Here is a 23,667-nt window from a genome sequence, read left to right on the forward strand (position 1 = left end):
CCCGTAACCACTGACAATCACCATTCTACTGTCTGTCTATGAATTTGACGCCTCCAGGTACTTCATATGAATCGAATCCTATAGTATTTGCCTTTTTGTGACTATCTTATTTCAGTTAGCATGTCCTCAAGGTTCATTCATGTTGTAGCATGTGTCAAGATTTCCTTCCCTTTTAAGGCTGAATAATATCCATTATGTGTACATATCACATTTCGTTTATTCATTAAGTGGGTTACTTTCACCTCTTGACTGTTCATAATGCTCCTGTGAACATGGTTGTACAAATATCTCCTTGAGACCCTGCTTTCAATTCTTTGGGATATATCCCAAAGCAGTGGAATTGCAAGATCAGATGCTAATTCTATTTTCGACTTTGTGAGCAACCCCCATGCTGTTTTCTATAGCGGCTGCACCATTTTACATTCCCACCAACAGTGCCCAAGCGTTCCAATATCCCCACCTCCTTGTCAACACTTATTCTCTGTTTTTGTTCTTGTTTGTTTTGAGTCTAGCCATCCTAATGGGTGAGGTGGCCTCTTATGTCAGTTTGATTTGCATTTATCTGATGATTGATGATGTTGGGGATCTTTCCATGTTTCTTGGCCATTTACAGATCCGTTCAAGCCCTTTGCGCATTTTTTTCTTTTTGAGAGTGCTATATTTGATTGGAATGAAATGATATTACATAAAATCACCAATACAAAGATAAGGCATTATTCTTAATACAAACAGGACAAAAAAGACTTGAAAATCTCCCTGAGTGTCACAGTGTCTATGCTTTGATCTAGTTTTTTCGGGGAGTTGAGAGTAATTTCGCTGAAGACCCAGGGAGCTCTGATTTCCCTTTTTTTTTTTCTGAGTCATTTTGGAAAGAGTGAAGGAAGGGGCATTTTGGCTTATCAGTTCCTCAACTCTTACAAGGATATAACAAGGGATGAAGCAAATAATATAATATTCAGGAGGACATGGAGTTTATTTGGAACAAAGATACAACAGGAACTAGTTCTCTTTCAGTGATTTTTCTGATTCCAAAACCCATCCAGTTTTGGAAGGATTCCCTGTCCAGGGGAAAATCTAAGGTAAAACTTATCTTTGTATAACTATAATGACCAAGGAAATCAGAACCTAGATGTACAGAAATTTATAAAAACATATTTCAGGAAAGGACTTCAAGTTAGATGCACTTTCCCACTCCTTTGTAAACTGGGGAACATAAAACTTAAAAAGAAGTGCTTTTTCTCTAATTGCCTCTAGGTGATGTCTAAGGGGAAACATCTGAAAATTTTAACAATTCGTCCCAAATTTTATTTTAAAGATTTTATTTATTTATTTGACAGACAGATCACAAGTAGGCAGAGAGGCAGGCAGAGAGAGAAGGGAGGAAGCAGGCTCCCTGCTGAGCAGAGAGCCCGATGTGGGGCTCAATCCCAGGACCCTGGGATCATGACCTGAGCCAAAGGCAGAGGCTTTAACCCATTGAGCCACCCAGGCGCCCCACGTCTCAAATTTTAAAATAGATTGCTTTTGGGAGTAGCTGGTTGGCTTAGTGAAGTGTCTGACTCTTGATTTCGGCTGAGGTCATGATCTCAGGGTCGTGAGATTGAGCCTTGCATCCAGGCTCTGTGCTGAGCCCGCTGAAGATTCTCTCTCCCTCTCACTCTGCCCCTTCCCCCCTAAATAAAAATAAAATAAAATAACATAAAATAAAACAGATTGCTTTTCAGGATGATTTTTCTAATCAACATGGTATAAAATCCTCCAGATGACAAAGGTCAAATGTTTATTTTCTCAAGATTTGAACCAACTTTTAAGTTTTTTTAAAAAAAGATTTTATTTATTTATTTGACACACAGAGAGAGAGAGAGAGAGAGAGAGAGAGAGAGATCACAAGTAGGCAGAGAGGCAGGCAGAGAGAGAGGGGGAAGCAGGCTCCCTGCTGAGCACAGAGCCCGATGCGGGCTTCGATCCCAGGACCTGAGACCATGCCCTGAGCTGAAGGCAGAGGCTTAACCCACTGAGACACCCAGGAACCCCAACTTTTAAGTTTTAACCTAGATGGTATTCCAGTTTTTACCACTGAGCAGAAAAGAATATGAATTTTCATCATCTATGCCCTTTTGGATTTCTGGTCTCTCCTTTCCTTCACAGCCACATTTCTAACGGCATTGTCCTGGGTCACTGCCCCATTTCTTTCTCTCCTCAGGTCATTCCAGTCCAGCACCCATCCTCGTCACTCCCCAAAACTGCATTTATCAGGCTCACCTATTACCTCCATGTTGACAATTCCAAGAGATGCTGATGGTTTATTGTACGTGTCAATTTGACTGCACTAAGGGATGCCCAGGTAGGTGGTAGAGTATTTCTGAGTGTGTCTGTGAGAGTGTTTCTGGAAGAGATGAGCACCGGATTCAGTAGACTAAGGAAAGAGATCTGTCCCCACCAATGTAGGTGGGCATCACCCAATCCCTTGAGGATTCAAATGGGCCAAAAATGCAAAGGAAGGGCAATTCTCTTTTTCTCTTCTTGAGCTTTGTCATCCACGTTTCCTATCCTCAGACATCAGAGCTCCTGGGTCTAGGGCCTTCAGGCTCTAGGGCAGACACAGCAGCCCCCTGATTCTCCACTCCAAGGCCTTTTGGGTTTGGCCTGAATCATACCACCAACTTTCCTGGTTCTCCAGCTTGCAGATGGCAGATCTGAGACATCTTGGCTTCCATAACTGTGTGAGCCAATTCCTCTAATAAATAAATCTCCTTGTATATATGTATATGTATGTATACATACATATATAAATACTGTGCATATAGATACATATACACACACATATATACATACATACATATACATATATATGGAGAGCCATGAGTACTGACACATGGTTTTCAATTCCCATTTTAGCTTCTGAGTCCTGTCTACCTAATAATACTGAGCATGTGTAGGGGATAAGAATAGAGTGGGGGGGGATTACATAAAATTGCTCTGTTTCTATTATTGTTTATTATCCTAAAAGACCTATTTGTATTTCTTTTCCTGTGAATTATCTGGTCTTATACTTGGCCTATTTTTCTAAAAATTTTTTTGAGATTTTATTTTGGAGAGAGAGAGAGAGAGAGAGAGAGAGCGCGCATGAGCGCACGCACACCTGCTGTGAGCAGGGGGCAAGGCATATGGAGAGGGAGAGGCAGAGAATTCCAAGCAGACTCACACCAGTACAGAGCCAGATGCAGGGCTTGACCCGCAGCCCCAGATCATGACCTGAGCCAAAACCGAGAGTCAAATGCTCAACCCTCAACCGACTGAGCCACCAAGGCACCCCTCCTTGCCCATCTTTCTAACAACAGTGAGTCTTTTCCATATTAATCTTTCACTTGTGATGTGATTATGCATATTTTTTCCCAACGTGTGGTCTTTGGGGTTCATGGTGTCATCACTGTTAGGACAGCACTTTTCTGTCATATAAAACTTTCCTGTTTTTTTGTAGTTGAATTTGCCCATATTTTCTTTTTTTAGTTAGAAAATACAGGTTTACTTTCTTCTTTTGATGAAGATGTAACAGACAAAAAACAATATAAAAACCCAAACAAGAAAACACGTGGTTAGATGTTTGAAAGCAAGGCTGGGCTCAAAGAGCCTTCTGGTCAAATACAATTAACAGTTTTGCTTAAGTGTTTAGGCAGTATTTTTGTGTTTTTTTTTGTTTGTTTGTTTTTAAGTAAGTTCCATGCCCAGCATGGAGCCTGACGTGGGGATTGAACTCATGACCCTGAGATTAAGACCCGAGCTGAGATTGAGAGTCAGATGCTTAACCCCTGAGCCACCCAGACACCCCTAGGTTTTTGTTTTGTTTTGTTTTGTACTACCTATTGTCCCAACCTTTTCATTATTTATTATTTATTTTTAAATATATAACTGAAACATTTATTGAAAACATACTCTGGAAAAATTGCTTACATGTACAACATCCTTCTTCCACTCATTTTAGATCTGGGTACCCTGTGATCTGGGGTATCTGTCAACTTGCTCAAGGCTGCCTGCTTGGTAAGGAGAGTTTGCAGCTGTCCTGATAATTTGCCTGTGTGCTCCTTCCTCCTGAGCCTCCCAAGCGATCCTTGTGGTTTGGGACTCCCCCACCCCAACCTCTTACAGCCAGCCTTCTATCAGGGCCAGTAATCCAATGCAGTAACTCGTGCTAAGGGAGCCCTATGTCTCCAGGATACACACACTAGGGGTCCAAGCCCTATGGACACAGTTCTGCTTTCACCAGAGCTGGGGAGAAGCCTCAGAACATGGCTTTCTGTGTCTGGACAGGATTCAAACTCAATACAGAAGACTTACAGGATAAAAAGAGCAGGGAAAGTGGCGAGCTTGTCCGTCCAGCTCCCTCTGAGTATTACTGGAGTTGTCAGATGCCACTTAAATTTTATTTCTGCACATATTTGGGTCTATTTCTGTATTTTGTTCTAATTGGTTCGTTTGGCTTTTCATGCACTAGTACCAAAGTGTCTTCTTTAAAGTTTTTATTTTTTTATGAGAGAGTGAGAGGGAGAACCAGAGAGAGAGAGAGCACGAGCAGTGGGAAGGGTAAGAGCGACACGCAGACTTCCTGATGAGCAGGGAGCCCCGATTTGGGGCTCGATCCCAGGACCTTGACCCCAGGACCCTGGGATCAGGACCTGAGCCTAAGGCAGATGCTTAACAACTGGGCCACCTAGGCGCTCCCCTCCTTGCTCCCCTAAAGTGTTTTAATTACTGAGGATCTATAATATATTTGAGTATCTGATAGTGCTAGGTCCCCCTCCTTGTTCTTTTCCAGAGCCTGTTCCCTGAATAGTCTTGTTTATTTTTCCATTTGAATTTTAGCAAAAAATAGGGTAGTTTAAAACACACACACAATCTATTAATTCTATTAGTTCTTTTATGGGAATTATGTTAAGTTTTATAACTGTACTTAAGGAGAATCGAAATGTTTCTGATATTGGGTCTTACTATCCTAAAACATCATTCATCTTGTCACTTGACTTAGTTTTCCTATCTGTAAAATTGGAGTAATACCAATCTCATAGGACTGTCTTCAGAATTAAATGAGAAAATGCTTGGGAAGGATGGCAGAGTAGGAGCTAATGTGCCGCTTTGCCACTTCCTAGCCTATGAACTTGGGCTTGGTTATTGGACTATTCTGAACCTTGATTCTCTCATTTGCAAAAGGGGGAAAATAAATCTGCTTCATAAGGGCTGTTATCAAGGTCAAATACGGGGGGGGGGGCATGCCTGCGAAGTACTCAGTGCACTGCAGGGAACCTAAGTGCTCAATGAATATTAGCCGTTCTTCCAAAACACAGGCTGTCGCAGAAAACGGTGACTGAAAGCAAAGGCTTTCTGGGATCTACCCTAAGTCGAGGGCTGTCGGGGCAACTCTTCGCTCTGAGAACCTACCTAGCCACTCGTCGCTGCTCCCGATTTGGCCCGACCATCTGCGACAGCAGTCGGACTCGAAGCTGCGACTCAGAGCCTCTGAGAGCATTGCGAGACTCCAGGCTCCTGCCCCGCCCCTGGAGCCGCGGCCCTGCCACGTCTCGCGCGCCCCGCCCCCCGGACGGTGGCGGGGCGGAGCCAAACGTGGCCTGCCCCCGGGATCGCTCTGCGCGCCTCAGGCCCGCCCCTCCGCGCCCGAGTCTTCGATAGGAGGCCCCGGCGTGGCTGAGCGCCGTGACGCTACGAGGGGGCGGGGGCAAGCACGCGCCCGGAAGTCCCGGGGGAGGGGGTGTTACGTATATCCGGCGAATAGCTGGCGGTGCTGGTTGCTGCTGGGCTGTGTGCTGTGAGGGAGGGTCGAAGCAGCCCGCCGCCGCCGGAGGAGCCCCCTTGGCCGTGAGTCGGGGGGCTGCTGCGAAGGAAGGAGCCGAGCGGCGGGAGGGGCTGGGGCGGACAGCGGGGAGGGTCAGGGCGGAGGCCGGCTCAGGCGGGGTTGCTGTGTGTGTGGGGGGGAAGTGACACGCAGGCGGTTCTGTGGGGCCGCGGGGCTGGTTCTGGGTGGGGACGGGCCGACTTGGCCGGTCTGCTCCGTTCCCTGACAGCCCTTGGGGTGTCGGGTCGATCTGCATTCCTTTCGGGGTCCAGCATCTGCTGGGCGGGATAACAGTTTTCTTGTCTGTACTGTGCGCTCAGGTTTGCGAAACGGTTTCACATCCCGTCTCGGAGGAGCCTCACAGCCCTGTGTCGGGCTGGTGGGGGTCCTTGATGACTGTCCTTGGTGCGGGGGAATAATAAGGCTCGGGAGGCACTGAGTTGGCCAAGGCCCCATAGGTAACGAGAGGAGCGTTCGAACCGGATCTCCTGACTCCCAGTCCAGTGCGCATCCCCCTTCCCGACGTTCAGCTCTGTTATCGTCTGATGCCCTGGGTCTCGAACCCCATATTTTCTTCTTCCACCTTCCTCTTTTCCTTCCTCTTTTCTGTACGTGGAAAAATTCCTTCGAGTGCATTTGGTATAGATTAGTGTTTTCTTCATGATTCTATCCTAGAGGCCGGGAGTGCACTTGTGAGGGCTGGCACTAAATTGTCTCGGTTAGTAATCTTCCCTGCTCTTGTCTTTTCTCTTTACCTCGACCCATCTGCTTAGGTCGTGACGGGGGACCTGTGGTGCTTTGCCTGGGGGCTTGACCTTTGGTATTTACGCCGCAGCTAAGCTTGGTTTCTTAGCTAAGAACCAACAGCCTGCTCTCCGAGATCTGTCAGGAATGGTGTCTCCAAGTTGTAAAGAGTATGCTTAAGAAATAATGAGTATATAGAGAGAGTAATGCATACATTATTGGCTAATGGTCGGCATTGTCTAGTGCTCTTCTTTTTTATTTACTTCATTCTCATGTCAGTCCTGAAATTGGCAGATTTTAGTTTGGGGTACATTGGCAGTGCTTTTGTGGTAATTTAGAGTTCTTAAATTTTAGAGTACGCCAATTTGGCCACAGGATGCCATAAGGTGGTAGAGTGGATCAAGGATAGGAGATAAATAGAATGCTGGTTATTAAAATACCATTCAGAAGGTGTGATAAATTGTAAGGAAGGAAACTTTGAAAGATTATCATCTGTTTAGCTGGTAGGTTAAGGAAGTTTTATGTTTCTTTAAAAACAGTTTTGTGATTTTGATTTGAATTTTATGTAATATTAACAGGAAGATCTTTAGCTTTGGCATTTTAAAAGGAAGGTTTAAGTTTTGGTACTTAGACTTCTTTAGCTGAGCAGTTTTTGTTCAGCCAGCTGACCTAGGAGTGTCAGCGTCCTTGTCTTGTTATTGAAGACTAAGGACCCCTGCCCAGTAGGATTTGTGTGAGGTTGAAATGAGATGTATGTGCAGGCACTGTATAAAACTATAGAACTGCTCACGAGGGTTACAAACCCTAAGATTGCAAGGATGGAGGAACCATCAAAGCCATTTCCTTAACTATGGGTAGCAATACAGTACAATACTTCGGGTCCAGTAATGGTTTTTATTATTTTTTTTAACATCACCTGAAGAGTTTCTTCAAGCACTTTTCCATCAATCATTTTGGAGGGACCTTTAAAGCAGGAATGTCAAGGGAAGATAAATTGGAAAATCAAACTAATTCAGTTACCGTGAAAAAATTCCTTAAGTGGGGATTTTCCCATTGTCACCTTCGGAGAATTCATTGAGTTTGGAAGAATTCTAAAATGATGTGGTAAAACTTTACAAAGACTCTGCAGAAGTGTTGACTGCAACCCTGTGTGTACAAATGAGTATGTAACAGTGGGTTTTAAAGGAGTGATCAGAGTGGGAGGGATCTTAAAGAGAGGTTCTCTGTAAAGGTGAGCCTCACTTCTCCAGGTTGTAGAGTGAGAAAAGTAGAAGGGAGAGATGACTGGTTCGGGGGAATTGTAGAGAAGAGGCACATTGTTTTTTTACTTAACTACAGTGGAAACTTAAAAACAGGAGCTTTGTAGGTGTATTTAAGTCATTAAACTTCTTAAAGTGCCGACTAAGTTATCAGACAAATTATTTAACATGCTAAATTTGGTCCCTGTCCTCCCCAAATATATGTAATATATATTTATATTGATATACATGTTTTAAAATTTTATTTATTTGAGTGAGAGAGCATAAGCAGGGGGAACAGCAGGAGAGGGAGAAACGTTCATTGCTGAGCAGGGAGCCTGACGTGGGGCTCAGTCCTAGGACCCCAGGATCCTGACCCAAGCCAGAGGCAGATGCTTAACCAACTGAGCCACCAGGCACCCTGCCAAAATATATTTTAATGTTACTGAAAAGGGCAAAAAACCCCCACAGTTAGTTTTTTTTTTTTTTTTTTCCAAAAGCTTTTATCTTAGCCTCTGCTCTCACCCAAACTCCCAAGCCTCATTTGGCTTTCCATGATAGGAGCCATAGAAAACAAGCATTAGGCAGCCCCTAAAGTTTATAGTCAGACCTGATTTTTTTTTAAAGATTTATTTATTTGAGAGAGGGAGGGAGCGAGCACGAGCTGGGGGGTGGGGCGTGGGGAGTGGGTGGCAGAGGGAGAAGCAGACTCTCCACTGAGCAGGGAGCCCAATGCATGACTGGATCCCAGGATCCGGGAGTCATGACCTGAGCTGAAGGCAGTTGTTTCACCGCTTAACCGACTGAGCCAGAAGGTGCCCAGGCCTGATTTAAAAAAACAAACAAAAAAACCAACTCAGTCATGGACAGAAAAAAGAATGATATATACACACACACACATATATGTATATGAATATTAAATATATGTGTGTGTCTATATATGTGTGTGTGTATATATATGTATTCACATTTAGTTATTTAAGTAGTCTCTACCCTTAATTTGGGGCTCCAACTTACAACCCCAAGATCAAGAGTCACAGTTCCTCTGACTGAGCCACCCAGGCACCCAGTGTAGCATTCTTTGAGGGAAGGATATAGGTGGGTTTTTGTGGATAACCCTATTAAGGTCACTAGTAAAAGAAACAAAAGTTCATGAAAGTTGCATTTGATAACAATTGGTCACATCTAATTGAAAGTTGCATTTGATAACGGTCACATCTAACGTAGCGTTGTGTTCATATGCTCTTGCTGATGAAGAAGAGTGAAAGTGGGGGAATCATCTTCTTCTTTTTTTTTTTTTTTCTGCATCAAATCTGAGATATTGAGGCAAAAGTTCAGTGACCAGGAAATGCTGAACCTCAGAAACTTTGACACGGGCACTGGCTTTAGATCTTACCTTCTTAACTTCTTTTAGAGGTCCTCTTGCTCATTACAGTGAATGTAGACCTTCTAGTAGCTTTGGGTGATCTTTTGTTTTGTTTAGGCTTACGGAAAACAGTATGAAAAGTGGTCCTTCTATTAGTACTAATTAGGGTGTGTACTTGGCTAGGAACCTATTTCTATGCCCTAAACAAGTACTCTTATTTTAAGAAAATCACTGTTTGTAAAATAGGTTATGTCTTGGTTACTCATATTATGAAAAGATTATCTTATTTCTTAATGTCTCTCCAAAATAGTGATATCATCTCTTTTTATAAGTCGAGACACAAATCTGCAAGAGGGCTTAAATAAATACTGTTTAAGAAAGGGTATTGGTGGGGTGCGCGTGGGTGGCTCAGTTGATTAAGATTTCAGCTTTTGGTTCAGCTCAATGTCATGAGCTCGGGGCTTTTTGCTCATTGGCGTGTCTACTTGAGATTCTCTCTCTCTCTCTGCCCCTCCCCACCTCCCACAAACTCTCTTTCTTTCTCAAATAAATAAATCTTAAAAAAAAAGAATCGTCATTGGTAAGTGGGGCAGGGCAAATCATGTCAGCCATTAGGATTTTGGTAACTGTGTTTTAGAGCTGTTTACAAGGAAGGATTAATATGCTTTTCATTCTTATTTTCTGCTTAGTGTATCGATGTGATGTTTTGATCTAGATTATTGATGGGATTCATTTCCTAGAGGTTTTACTAACTGGTAATAGCTGTGGTGTATCTAGGGAATGTGAATGAGCAGCTGCCTGGAGGAGAAAGTTACACAGTAAAAGATGAAAGTGTATCTTTTTTTTTAAAATTTTTTAAAAGATTTTATTTTTATTTATTTGAGAGAGGGAGAGGATGAGAGGGAGAGAGAGAATGAGAGAGGAACGGTCAGAGGGAGAAGCAGGCTCCGATCCTGGGACTCTAGGATCATGACCTGAGCCGAAGGTAGTTGTTTAACCAACTGAGCCACCCTGACGCCCCGAAAGTGTATCTTTAACTCCTAGCCCTAGGAATATCACAGATTGAAAACTGGTAGAAAACCAGGATTTTGTACAGATCTGAGGACCCCAGAGACTTCCCTCCAGGGTGCAAAATCTTTATTATCTTACGCCTGAAAACATGGGACAATAAACATGCATCAGGGCTACAGAATAAGAATTAACATCTCTGGAACTATACTAGCATTCAGAAAGCTAATGTTTGCTGCTTTCATATTTTATACAGGTAGTAAGCATTAATAATGTCTTTCATCTTTGAGTGGATCTACAATGGCTTCAGCAGTGTGCTCCAGTTTCTAGGTAAAACCATTTCCTTGAAATATATCATAGGTTTCAAACTTTGTGCATTTCGTCCAACAATCTAACAGAAGCAGCCTTTGGTAAGTAGAAAGCAAAATTATGTTAAATTTTTTTTCTTTTTTAGGACTCTACAAGAAATCTGGAAAACTTGTATTTTTGGGTTTGGACAATGCAGGCAAAACCACTCTTCTACACATGCTCAAAGATGACCGATTGGGCCAACATGTTCCAACATTACATCCGAGTAGGTTTGAAAATACCAGGTGACCTTTTGATACTTGAAGGTCATTGTCATGGTTTGAGGATGAATCCCCAGTTGACTCATTTCTTGTATTAACTGAGGTTTCAAAAGACAACTCACTTGAAAAAAAATTCCTTATAGTACACTCAGATCACATACCCCTAAATCTAACCCTCTGGGACTCTCAGTATAGTATAGTTCTCTAAGGGGACACATCTCCCATATCTACTTCTAAGAAGCAGCAGACACTTTGGAGAAAAAAAAAACTTGGCTTTTTAGAATAATTTAAGAATGTTTTCATCCTTGTATTCTTTTCTTTCCAAGGTAAAAGCTTCATTAAGTTTTGCATTTATATTGGCTTACAGTACTGGGAGCTGGGCCTTGTTGGATGGAGGAGTTTATGTCTTTTTTCTATTTTGACAATTTTTCAGCATCAGAAGAGCTGACAATTGCTGGAATGACGTTTACAACTTTTGATCTTGGTGGGCATGAACAAGGTAAGAGACGATTCAGTGGAAGAATGCTGGTAACTTATGGTTCTTTTTATTCCCTCTATTTTTTTAAGCAGTGTGACATTTTTACCTTTTTAAATTGTGATTAAATTATGATTGAGATCTTATTACTTAAAATTGTAAATACTTTCAGACTTATCAAAAGTTGCATATAGAGAATTCTACTCGTTTATACCTTTTGCTCCAATTTATTAGTCTCTGTGTAACACATAGTTACCAAATGTAAGAAGTTTTTTATCTACTGTGTAGTGTATATTTCTCTTTTTGTCAGTTGTCTCCATAATCTCCTTTATAGCATTTTTCCTCTTGAGCAAGATCTAGTACAATATCAAATTCAATCATGTCTCTTTTATATCCTTTATTCAATGGAGTGTAAGTATGTAGAAAATTGTTATTATTTGTAAGTAATTTCAAATTTGTCAAAAGTTGCAAAAATAATAACAGGGATATACTTTTTTTTTTTTTAAGATTTTATTTATTTATATGACAGAGACACAGTGAGAGAGGGAACATAAGCAGGGAGAGTGGGAGAGGGAGAAGCAGGCTTCCACTGAGCAGGGAGCCGGATGTGGGGCCAGGTCCCAGGACCCTGGGATCATGACCTGAGCCGAAGGCAGAGGCATAACCGACTGAGCCACTCAGGTGCTGCTAACAGGGATATACTTGTGACCACTCTGATATATTTAGTATACTCTATCCATATGGGGCGGTTGGTAGAACATTTCCTTCTACCTTACTGTTTTTGTAGTACCTTTTGCCTTAGGCAGGCCATATCCATTTGGTTCCTAGATTCCTATCAGGTATCTTGTGTGGGTTTTGGAGATACGTAGACCAAAGCATCTTTTTCTGATGGACACTTACTTTACATTTGGCAAGACTTTAGGCTTAGGAGTAAAACATTTAAGGTATGGGAATAAATATTCTGCAAAGTAGGAAAAATACTGAAATTTTGTCAGATTTATTCATTTTTTATTAAATTGAGTTGAGAAGTTTCCTTTTAGAGCATTCATTGTATTAGGTTGAATCAAATATAGCTTTTTAAAAGTGTAGTTAAAAGAACAGAATATTGGTAATTTTAATTTTTTAGCCAGGTAATTTTAACCAAAAATCTAAGGAGTGATCCAAATGATTTTGTAGTCAGCGATTTCATTAACATAATTACATTTATCCCACAAAATCATATGTAGTATGATCATAATCACATAAAATACCAGTACAGAAAAAAGATTGAACAAATATATACAAAAACATTAGCAGTAGGTGTGTTTCGATGGAGGATTATAGATCATCTTGTGTCCTTTTGTCTGTAATGAGCTTGTATTGTTTTCATTTGGGTAGGAATGGGTGTATGGTGGCTTTTCTGCTTCTTTCAGAAAGATTTGTAACTGCTTACAAATTGAAATTCAGAGGTAATACAGTTGTAAGAACTGAACTGAGACCACGTTGAGAATGTAGGAAAGATGTTTTTAGACTCCTGAACTGAGACTTAGGGTGGTATTCGGTGTGATAAATTTAGCTTTCAGGTTTTGATAGATTAAGAAGGGGAGGAATGTGTTACGTGTAGTTTTGTTTTGTTTGAGGAAAATTTATTTAACAAATTACTTAATCCTAATAACTTATCTACCATTTTACAGAAATTACTAAAATGCTATATATGTGGAGATTCCCTTTTTAAAAAAAAACTTAAAAATTTTAACTTACAATAGTAGTCCAGGCTCAGGGTGCCTGGCTGGTTCAGTCAGAAAAGCATGCAACTCTTGATCTCAGGGTCGTAAGTTCAAGCCTCACGTTGGGTGTAGAGATAACTTAAAAAAAAGAAAAGTAGTTCCAGCTCCATATAACAAATTGAATATACACTCAGCATATGAATATGGAAAGCAAAAAGTGGAAGTTTCCCCAGCCTCTCCCCATCCCAGTCTTTAGAGATAATCATTATTAACTATTTGATGTGGATATGCTTTGTTATTTATCCCAGTGAAAGTACTAGAGATGAACGGCTTAGAAATTATAATATAATTAAAGTATGGCTTCAAACCATTATCACTTCATGGCATAAACAAAAAAATAAATAAATGAAATTTATAAGACCTCCTGGGTTAAATATGGGAGACTGAGGTAATTGCTTGGGAACTTCAACCACCTGTCAGGCCCCATCTCCTGAGAGTGGACGGAGCGGGTCTGTCAGTACACGTACACGTTGGTTAGTTGGGAACTAACTTGGGACTAAATGGTGTGTGGACAGGTAATTTGCATCTTGATGAATTTGGCTTTAGGGGTGAGGTAGGTCATTTAACTGAGTCAAAGTGACTGGGTTTCAGACAGTAGGGAGTGGTGGAAACTTTGCCAAATAGAAGAGCCCAGATTTGGGGCGCCTGGGTGGCTCAGTGGGTTAAGCCTCTGTCTTCGGCTCAGGTCATGATGTCAGGGTCCTGGGATTGAGCCCCGCATCGGGCTCTCTGCTCAGCAGGGAGCCAGCTTCCCTTCCTCTCTCTCTACCTGCCTGTCTGCCTACTTGTGATCTCTGTCAAATAAATAAAATCTTTAAAAAAAAAAAAAAAAAAAAGAAGAGCCCAGATTTCCTCTAAAGGGGCACTTAGTTCCAGCTGATCAGTGACATGTGGGCAGGTATGTGTGGGATTGCCAGATGTTGCAGTTTTTCTGAAAATCAGGCAGAAAACCTTGATTGTTTAATCTGAAAAAAATTAGATTTTTTAATTTGAAAAAAATCAGGTTCATGGATCATCAGAGTATATATATACCCTTTGTTCTGATTTAACTCTGGTTGGGACTTGGAGAATCCATATGGAATTGAATGCTATTGAAACCGAGCCAAGGTTTGCCCATTTTAGAACAAAAAAATAGATACATTTTTCAAAATACTTTTTTTTTTAATTAATGCAACTACAAACTTTGTCTTCCAGCACGTCGTGTTTGGAAAAATTACCTCCCAGCAATTAATGGAATTGTCTTTCTGGTCGACTGTGCAGATCATCCTCGCCTCATGGAATCCAAAGTTGAGCTAAATGTACGATTATATTTTTTCTTTTCTTGGCCTCTGTTTCTTTTAAGGAATACAGGTCAGTAGTGCCAGTACTTCAGCATTCCGGTTGCCATTTGATAAAAGTCCTAGTTACAGGAAGAACGTGTCTTAAATCGAAGATCTTGCTTTTCAGTGTTCTGAGGAAACTCAGCTTGAACTTGAGGAAGTTAACTTTGTTTATATCTATCATAGGGTGACTGTGTCCAGTTTGCTCCCACACTCCCCAGTGTGTGCCTGTTGCCCTGGCATAGTGAATGCCTTTTCCCTTCACGTACCATGGATGGTCCCTGTTTCAGAGTGAAACCTTAAAAGAGAGATTAAGGGTTCTTTATGTGTTTGAATCTGGGTTCTCACTCTCTGTCTGCCCGCCTCGCACTGAATGACTTCACAGACTTTCACAGTCTGTTCTCAGTCGTCAGTTTGGGTCATGGGCAGCATTTGATACTGTCAGGTTTTCTCCTTCCTCAACATTGCATTTGCTCGGCTTCACAGTTCTTGTCTTGTTGTCTTTGTTAATGCCTACTGGGTCACCCTGCACCTCTTCTTTTTATTTGATTTGTAACTGTCTGTCTGCATTCCTGTTCCTGGCAGTTTGAACCTGTGCCACATTTATTTGTGAGTATAGTTTCTTGCATCTATAGCTCTGGTCTCTTGTAGAATCACTTACAGGGCATTCCGTCTCTTACTTGACCTCTTGGCATTGGCATTCTCTCTTTCTTTGAGTTCCCATTTGCATTCTTGGTTTTGGTGTGCTCTCTCTGGCTAATACTTCTCAGATTCTTTCGCAGGCACCCGTTCCCCTCCTTAGCCCTTAAACCTTGGTGTTCCCTAGAGTCTGTACTTCCTCCCAGGCTGGTCAAGGCTGCTCTCATTCCTTCCATCTGCCACTCAATGCCAGTGACTCCACTATGGATTTCTCTTGTTTAAACCTCTCTCTTTTTTTTTTTTAAGATTTTATTTATTTATTTGACAGAGATCACAAGTAGGCAGAGAAGCAGGTAGAGAGAGAGGAGGAAGCAAGGCTCCCTGCTGAGCAGAGAGCCCGATGCGGGGCTCAATCCCAGGACCCTGGGATCATGACCTGAGCCGAAGGCAAAGGCTTTAACCCACTGAGCCACCCAGGCACCCCTGTTTAAACCTCTCTTGAGCTCCAGCCTCACACATAATGCTGCCTACTAAAGAGCTCCACCTGCCAATTCCGGTCTCCCAGAATGGAACTCTTCCCGACCATCTACCTGGACATGTGGTCCAGATACTGTGAATGACCGGAGGTTTCACTACCACCCTGCCACATTCTAAAATGCTAGAAGGAACTTTTTCAGACATATCATTGGCCTATTTAATATTCTTTAATAGAACTCTATCACCTTCTGGATAAAATCCACAAGTCTTTTGCATAGCACATAAAATCTTTCCTGATCTTTCCTCTGTTTATTTCCCCAGCTGCTTTTCTCTTTATTGCCTACCTTGAACTACATTCCAAACATAGAGAACAACTTGTCCTTCCTTCAGTATGCACAAGTGGCTGTCCCTGCCTGGCTTTCTCATCTGACCCCCACCCACTTTAACTGGTAAATTAAAAAATGTCCTTTAGGATATCCCTGAGTTCATCCATGACCTCTTATAGGAAGCTTTCCCTGACCTCTCGGACTTAGACTCACTTCCTTATCAGTGTCTCTGGTCTTTACTGGTTTTCTTGTAGGTGTCTTCATCAGATTGTGAACTTAGAAGGGACCTAGTTTTGTTCTTTGTGAAATGCTTGCACTTAGCAAAGCACCAGACATAGAGTAGCATCTGGTTAGTATTTAATCAACGAATGACATCCTTACTCTGATTTTGTCTAACATTTCCTAGAACCTAAGATGGTCAAAAGTATGTTGTGCATTATCCCTTAAGCTCTACTCTCCTTTCCAAGCTTTCCTGTCAGTGGGCACTGGGTTCCTAGGCTCGAAATCTCTGCCAGCTCAGGCCCCTCTTACTTGTCTTTCATCCAGACATCAGTCTCTTTACTTCTTTCTCCACAGTGCCTGCCTGCTGCACTCACTGTCCCTTGGATGCTGTCATCTTAGGCTAGGTCATTGTCTCTTACCTGAGCACACATAGATACTTGGTGTGAATTCATTGTGTTTTTTTTAATGCACAGATTTTTTTTTTTTTTTTTTTGAGAGTGGAGGTGGGAGGGGCAGAGGGAGAAATAGACTCCCTGCTTAGCAGGGAGCTGGATGTGGGTCTTGGTCCTAGAACCCTGAGATCATGACCTGAGCCAAAGGCAGACGCTTAACTGACTGAGCCCCCCAGGCACCCCCTTACACACAGATTCTATCTGGTAATTTCTGGATTTGGGGTCTTCAGGATCTGTTGCAGCTAACTTCTTAGGCTGGCACCGCAGTGTTGATCATGCCTTCCTGTTCTGTTATTACTGTGTGTCAACATACAAAGACAGTCAATTCTCCATGTGGCTTTTTGAATTCTTTTCCTACCGTAAAGCCGTTGCTTATATTCTTCCTTCTCCTTTCCATCTGTTCAAATCCTGCCCCTCTTTTAGAGCCTAGTTTGGGTTCCTCTACTTTGCTAAGACTTTCCTTAAGTCCATTATTTTCCCTGCCGTTTGATTTCCCCGAATGTCTGTTAGTATTTGTATTCTGTCCCTGTTCATTGTGACACTTAATCATACAGTTCCTTTGCTTTGCTGATAGATGTATGAACATAGAGTGAGGATTTCTTGAGGCCAGGGATATGTCTTACCTTTCTTTTTGTACTCCTCTCAGTGCCTGAGATAGTGCTTTGCACTCACTGAGCAGTCAGTGTACACTTGGGGACTTCCTGTAGCCCTCCTGAGACTCTGTAGCCAGAGCATTCAGTCTAGTCAGAGCATTCAGTCTTCTAGGACCGTGCTCAGTGGAGAGCCTGAGGATGGTCTGTGGTTGAGTGATTTATCTCAGAGTTAAGGTTGAGGCAGTTCTCCTGCCTTGTAAATAGGCACAGCCTTAAGCTGCAATTGTTTTGAGGCTGTTAGGGGATTTTTACCAAATGTCAAGGTAATTTTTAGGGGCTTCTTATGTAACATTAAGAGTGTTGTTGTATAATGTCAAGATTTTTAGATCATCGCTGAGGTATAAAGACGATTAGATATTTCTCTTTACATTTGATTCATTGTAGACAAGTGAAGGCCCGGGTGGTTTTTATGATCTACTGGGCCTTCATAGATTCTCACCTAGCTCTTCCTTTATGTTGTTTTTAGGCACTAATGACTGATGAAACAATATCCAATGTGCCAATCCTGATCTTGGGCAACAAGATTGACAGAACAGATGCGATCAGTGAAGAAAAACTCCGTGAGATATTTGGGCTTTATGGACAGACCACAGGAAAGGTAAGAGAAAAATCGTCAGGGCACATATTATTAAGGAAATTCACAACATTTGAGAAATTCATGTTTTACTATCTAGATTTTACTTGTCTTTCAAAAGTTTAACTGGGCCTAGGATTGGTTTTGCCATAGGTGATTTGTAGTCACTGTGAAGGCAAGAGCCTGTTCTTTCACTGTTGTCTGAGGAAAATTTCCTCAGGTATATGAGGATGAAGAAATTGGGAGGAAAGTTAGGCTTACCAATTTAAGAATTTTCTGACTCTCTTTCACATCTCATTCAGAGAAATCTTTTTTGAAGAAGGCCGCCTTAACCAGAAATCAGTTTTGTTTTTGACTGGAGATTTCAGGTTATGAAGAAGAGTGATCATTCATGATCACTTTCCAAGCACTGAAACCCAAGCACTGGATTATCGTCAGTGTTCCTTGCTGAGCGAGGTAGGACTGTGATCCCTAATTTGAAGATGAGGAAAATCAGAGAGTGATTTGTTCAGATCTACACAACAAGTCAGTGATAAAACCAGGAATAGAACCTGAGTCTCCCGGATCAGTAGGTTATATGCTGTTTGCAGTTGGAAGGAGAACTTGTTGCAGTGCTTGTGAGAGAGAAAATCTAGATCAGCAGTAGTTAAGCAGGAATTCTGTTTTTTTCAGCTTGAAGTTTTGGCATAATCAGTTTTAAAAATTTTCCTTTTCTGAGATCTCTGATAACCTTCTGACTTTTTTCTTTTTATGGTTTCTTATTTCTAAGTGTTATCTCTTTTTGATTATCTATTTCTTTCTAGAAACACTGGCTTTAATTTAATTTCCCCTCTTCTGCATGAGTGTTACACAACATGAATTCTTAAATTCCTTGATACAATTTATTGGTTTCTGAATGCTTGTGCTAATGAGAGTGTTCTTTTTTTTATTTTTTCCTTAAGAGTTTATTTATTTGAGAGAGAGCGCACAGAAAGAGAGCATGAGCAAGGGGAGGGACAGAGGGAGAGGGGCAAGCAGACTGCCCGCTAAACGGGGAGTCCCAAGCGGGGCTCAATCCCAGTGTCCTGGGATCATGACCTGAGCTGAAGGCAAATGCTTAATCCACTGAGCCACCCAAGCACCCTTCCTTTTTTTTTTTTTTAAAGATTTATTTATTTGAGAGAGAGAGAGAGAGCATGTGTGATGGGGGGAGGGGCGGAGGGAGGGAGAATCTTGAGCCCACTCCCACTAAATGAGGAGCCCTATATGGCGCTGGATCTCACAACCCTGCGATTATTACCTGAGCCGAAACCAAGAGTCGGTGGTGCTGAACCAGCTGAGCCACCCAGGTGCCCCAAGAATGTCCTTATTTCCAAGAGTCTTGGACTTCTCTCCATCAAAGAGCATGCTGGTTCTGTGGGTCCTAGTGGCCTTTTTCTTGGTTAGCTGCCGTAACTTTCCAGATGCTGGTGTGTTCAAAGTAAAGGCTCTTTAGAACTGTGCTGCTTGTTTTGTCTTGAAAGCATGACGCTCTGGGGAAGATAATCTGTATGGCTTTGACCCCATTTTTATAAGTAATTCCTACTCCCATTTGGTTTTGAGGAATGAAGAGAGTGATTTGTGATCACCCTTTCAAGCTTTTCCACCATGGGGATGCTAACAGGCCTTTCTTGGTTTTACCTCCCTTAGGGGAACGTGACCCTGAAGGAGCTGAACGCCCGCCCCATGGAAGTGTTCATGTGCAGCGTGCTCAAGAGGCAAGGCTACGGCGAGGGCTTCCGCTGGCTTTCCCAGTATATTGACTGATGTTTGGACAGTGAAAATAAAAGAGTTTTCCTTCTCTGGACTGATCTTATTCACAGCTTCCTCATGAACTTTTCTAATAGAACAAGGAAAGCTCTTCAACCGTGTCTGGCGTTGAGAAGCGGAGAGTCTCTGTCAGCTCTCTCATCGCCCAGTGGTGACATGTGCTCTTCTCCACACTGTCGGGAGGTAACGCTGCCCCACGTGCTGGTGCAGCTCAGCATCCCGGGACTTGGAAGTTGGCAGGATTTGCTGGGTAAAGCTGTGTGCCATCCTGGGGCACCTGAAAAGAAAAACACGTCTCACCACTGTGGTTGATTTCAAAGAAAGTGATTCTATTTTTTAAAGAAAGTGTTGTTAATGTCATTGGTGTCCCTCCTAACTTTCTGAGTTCAAAATTTACTTGGTCCAGAGTTTTGTATTCTTTTTTTTTTTTTTTTTGGTCTAGTGAATGGCATTTAGCTTCTTCATAAAATTATGCACATGAAACATGTTGGAGGCCAGAGCTCAGTTGAGTAAACTTAGTCCTGTTGAGTTAGCAGGTCAGTGAGCCAAAGCTCCCCAGCTCTCTGACTGCCTTGTGGTAGGTGGCGCCAACCTTGTGCACAGAGGAGCAGGAGAGGGCCCGGCTGGCCTGGTGGCAGCGGCAGGTTTCCACTGTGGTCAGCCAGGGTTGTTCCTCACCTGGTGTGTAGAGCAGATGGTTGGTTCGCTGTGGAGGAGTTCAATATAGAGTGGTGATTTTATTATTTTTACTTACAAAGCTACAAATTTCGGGCAGTCTTTGCTTTTATCTTTCCATAGCACCTTTTTCATTTTCAGTTATTAAAAAAAATGACTTTTGCATCAAAAGAGAACATCCCCCATGTTGTCCTATACTACAGGTGTGTGTCCGTTACCTTTGCACAGAGTCTAGGAGAACATTTTCGGGATAGGTGAGTCACCCAGGGCAATTAGAGTTGAAGGGCTTTTAATTCTGTGAGTTGAGAACTTAAAAACCTGGTGTTTGTAGCATTTGTTTGGATCCAGGAAAGATTTATTTAGTGGGGTTTAAAATTCTCATGTGCAAGATTTGGCTTCTTTATGGGACTGTTCATGAGCTCTTTTTCTAGGTTACTTTTGGCGGGGGGGTGTTGTGGTATGAAGTTGCCTTTCTCCATGCCAGAAATAAGCTGGGGAAACTGAGGACTTCGTGTAGTGTTGTTCTTTCTGCGCCAGCGTCACTTGTCATTAAGAGCTCAGTATAAAAACCTCAGCATGCCCAGTCGTGTGATGATCATTTTTATAGCATTCCTTTTTCTTAGTGCCACGTGTAAAATTGGATTTTTGGGATCTTAGACCCTCTCTTAAAATGGGTGGATATCTTCATTTTTCTTTAATGAGAGATTACAAGTAGTTTCCTTAAAACAAAATTATGATGCAAAAGTTTGAAATAAATTCAGTGGAATTTTGGTGTCTAATGTGAGGGTAGTGAAGTGTGGGTAATATTCCAGGGGTGAGTAGGAGTGTTACTCTTTAATGGACTTCTCATTGTCAGTCTTCAGGACTGACCTATTAGGAAAGGATACTTTCTCACTGCCAGGTACAAATGCAGAGGCTCAGTAAAGGATAAATCTGGGAAGAGCTTGCCTTTCCTCTGTTAGTAAGCATAGCTGGATTGCAACAAAACTGTTGGTTTGGAAAGGGTGAAAGCCTTAAATGAACAAATGTAGCTAATGGTGAATGAACTAGGTAGTTAACTTGCATAATTTTAATTTCCTTTGGCTAAAGGTAACCCATACTTCTTTATCCAGAGACTTGAGAAGTATGATTGCAGCGCTAGTTTTCTCGTTTTTGGTTTTGTTTTTTCCTCTTTGTCCCTGACCACTTCGTAGCAAGCTAGAAAACTATGGATTCTACACAGCTCAGCTCTTTGTGAAAGTGGTTTATTTTGGCCACTGGAGAAAGAGGGGATTGAAAAGTCTGGCATCTGTCTATTTCCTGCTCCACAGAAAACACTGTTCCTATGAAAAGATTGCAAAAGAAGCTGCTGTGAGGAGCTTGGCTCTTAACAGAGAGGATCAGAGCTTTGTACAGGAACTCCCATGAATTGAGACTTTTCATTCTGTTTTATCAGAGTGCATATGTGTCCTATTTCAGGAAAAGTTAAAACAGTCATTTACAAAAGAAAGTCAATCTGTATCCTAAGCATTTTAATAAAAAGTTAAAACAGACTTGCTTTCTTGTGCCATTTATTTTTTCATTTATTTGCGAGGCTTTGTTCTGGGTTTGAATGTGTCTTGACATTTGTTGTTTGTGTGGTGGGGGTGATGAAGCAAAAGTTGTTTCCTACTTAGGGAAAGAAATATTTACAAAGGTTATGAGAGACAAGTTTTGCTACTGGGAGAAAAAAAAAAAGGGCTAAGCCAATTCACACATTTCATTGCAAGTCGTAAACTTGGTACATTTGAGAGGCTTCGGACATGTGGTGATCCCAGGACTGGTGGTGTACTTTTTAAGCAAAATCTCATATTAACATGTTAGTAAGGACTGGGGCCAGTTTAGCTGTTTACCATTCACCATTTTATACAAGATCGGAGAAATTCGGTTGAGTGCTACATTTGTTAAAACAGGGAAAGGAATGAAATGTGTGCTTGTGCATTTACCAGGTTTGTAGGAAGCCTTGTTTTTAGAAAACCCAAATGAGATTCTAAAACTACAGCAATGGGACAAATAGAATGGAAGCAAAAGGCAACAGGTCCTTTTTGACCAAGTATTAAAAGTGTTAGAGGCATCTTGTGATTGAAACTAATGTCCCTGTTACTAAAATGATGCCATGGGTCCTATGTTTATATATAATATCTGTCATTTGAGTTAGGGTGGGACATGAGAAGTACAGACTGAGTCAATGAACCCAGCACTCAAGGGGTCTCACCTTGGCTGCTGGCTGTGACTTGGGACTCTTTTTAATGTGCTGTAAACAAAAACCTGACGCATCATGGTTCATGCTGGAGGTTTGAGCGTCATTAAGGGAGAATCATGGGACTCGAGAGAGAAAGGAACTCTTAATTGCTAGGAAGTTGGGATAATTAGATTTTCCTGTGATCGAGGCATCTTCGGTGTCACAGAGCCGAAAGAAGACCATGCCTGCTATGGAAGACTGCTTATTTCAGTCCCACCTCACACTATGATGGGTCATTTAACTTTCTCCAGTAGGCTTATTGGATAAAACAGCATTAGTTTTATCCGGAAATTGAGGCAGAAGGGTTATGTAATTTAAGTAGTAATTGAACCATTTTTGTTAATGCTTGCATAAATAATGCACTACAATCTTCCGGGCTGCTGCCTGTTTTTGTATGACCTGGGCGGGGGGCGATAAAAGAATGCTGTCTTGTGACATAAAATTCAAATTTCAGTTTCCATAAGGAAACTTCTACTGGAGCACAGCCATCCATTCCCTCAGGTTTTGCCTGCTACAGCTGCAGACTTGGGCGTTGGAGAGTGTATGGTCCCCAACTCCTGTTCCACTGAGGCTCTGGCCCTTTACTGAAAGAGTGTTGGGCCCCTAACCTAGATACATCCTAGGTGGTGGTTATAAATGTATGGGAAAAGTGCACACTGCAAAGTACAGGGTGGTAGAATTGAAAATTTTTACTTCAGTTACTGTTCATAGTTTTAAAGGGCAATTTTACTTTGCGCAAACCCAGTTTTCATCCGTTTTGTCTCAGGCTTTGGCATCGATAGCTTCCTAGGTGTAGTCCTGTGAGCTGCGTGCTACCTAGTGGATTGCTCTAGGGTTTAATTACAAAATTTCAAATTACTAACTCGGCCAAAGGGCCAAGGATTTCCTTGCCCTTATCAAGCCTGGGGCCAGAGGCCGCTGGTTTAGACCTGAGCGGATACTCAGGTCCTATCACTGCCTGGACAAGTCTAGCCACGTCAGCCCTCATTTCTATTCTTTTTCCTGCAGCCCAACGAACAGCAAAGGTACTCTGTCTTGCCCAAGCCCCGTCTCTCGGTAAAACCACACGCCGTCCACTCTCCCTGAGTTTATCCTCCTGGACTGCTTCGGTCCCTCGGTGGCACAAGCGGCCAGAACGAACTGGGGTGAGGGGGCGGGGAAAGGGACGGGGGTCAGCCTGGGCAGCCAATCAGGGCCCGGCCCGAGCCCAGCCAATGGGGGCGGGCAAGTTGGGGCTTAGCCAATCGGGTTCGACGAGGAAGGCTGGAGTC

At 42.2% G+C, this 23,667-nt stretch overlaps 1 protein-coding gene across 1 annotated transcript; it reads left to right on the top strand.

Moving 5' to 3' along the window:
* Window positions 1-5,751: 5,751 nt before the first annotated feature.
* SAR1A (secretion associated Ras related GTPase 1A) lies at window positions 5,752-21,666 on the top strand. Its single transcript, XM_080822568.1, has 7 exons — window positions 5,752-5,868; window positions 10,458-10,531; window positions 10,656-10,775; window positions 11,204-11,269; window positions 14,206-14,309; window positions 17,566-17,697; window positions 19,342-21,666. Exons 2-7 carry the CDS (start codon window positions 10,474-10,476, stop codon window positions 19,456-19,458), a joined length of 597 nt encoding a protein of 198 aa, XP_080678694.1. The 5' UTR covers window positions 5,752-5,868; window positions 10,458-10,473; the 3' UTR covers window positions 19,459-21,666.
* Window positions 21,667-23,667: the final 2,001 nt, after the last annotated feature.

Source organism: Martes martes (genome assembly GCF_963455335.1).
Source record: "Martes martes genome assembly, chromosome: 14".
Taxonomy (NCBI): Eukaryota; Metazoa; Chordata; class Mammalia; order Carnivora; family Mustelidae; genus Martes; species Martes martes.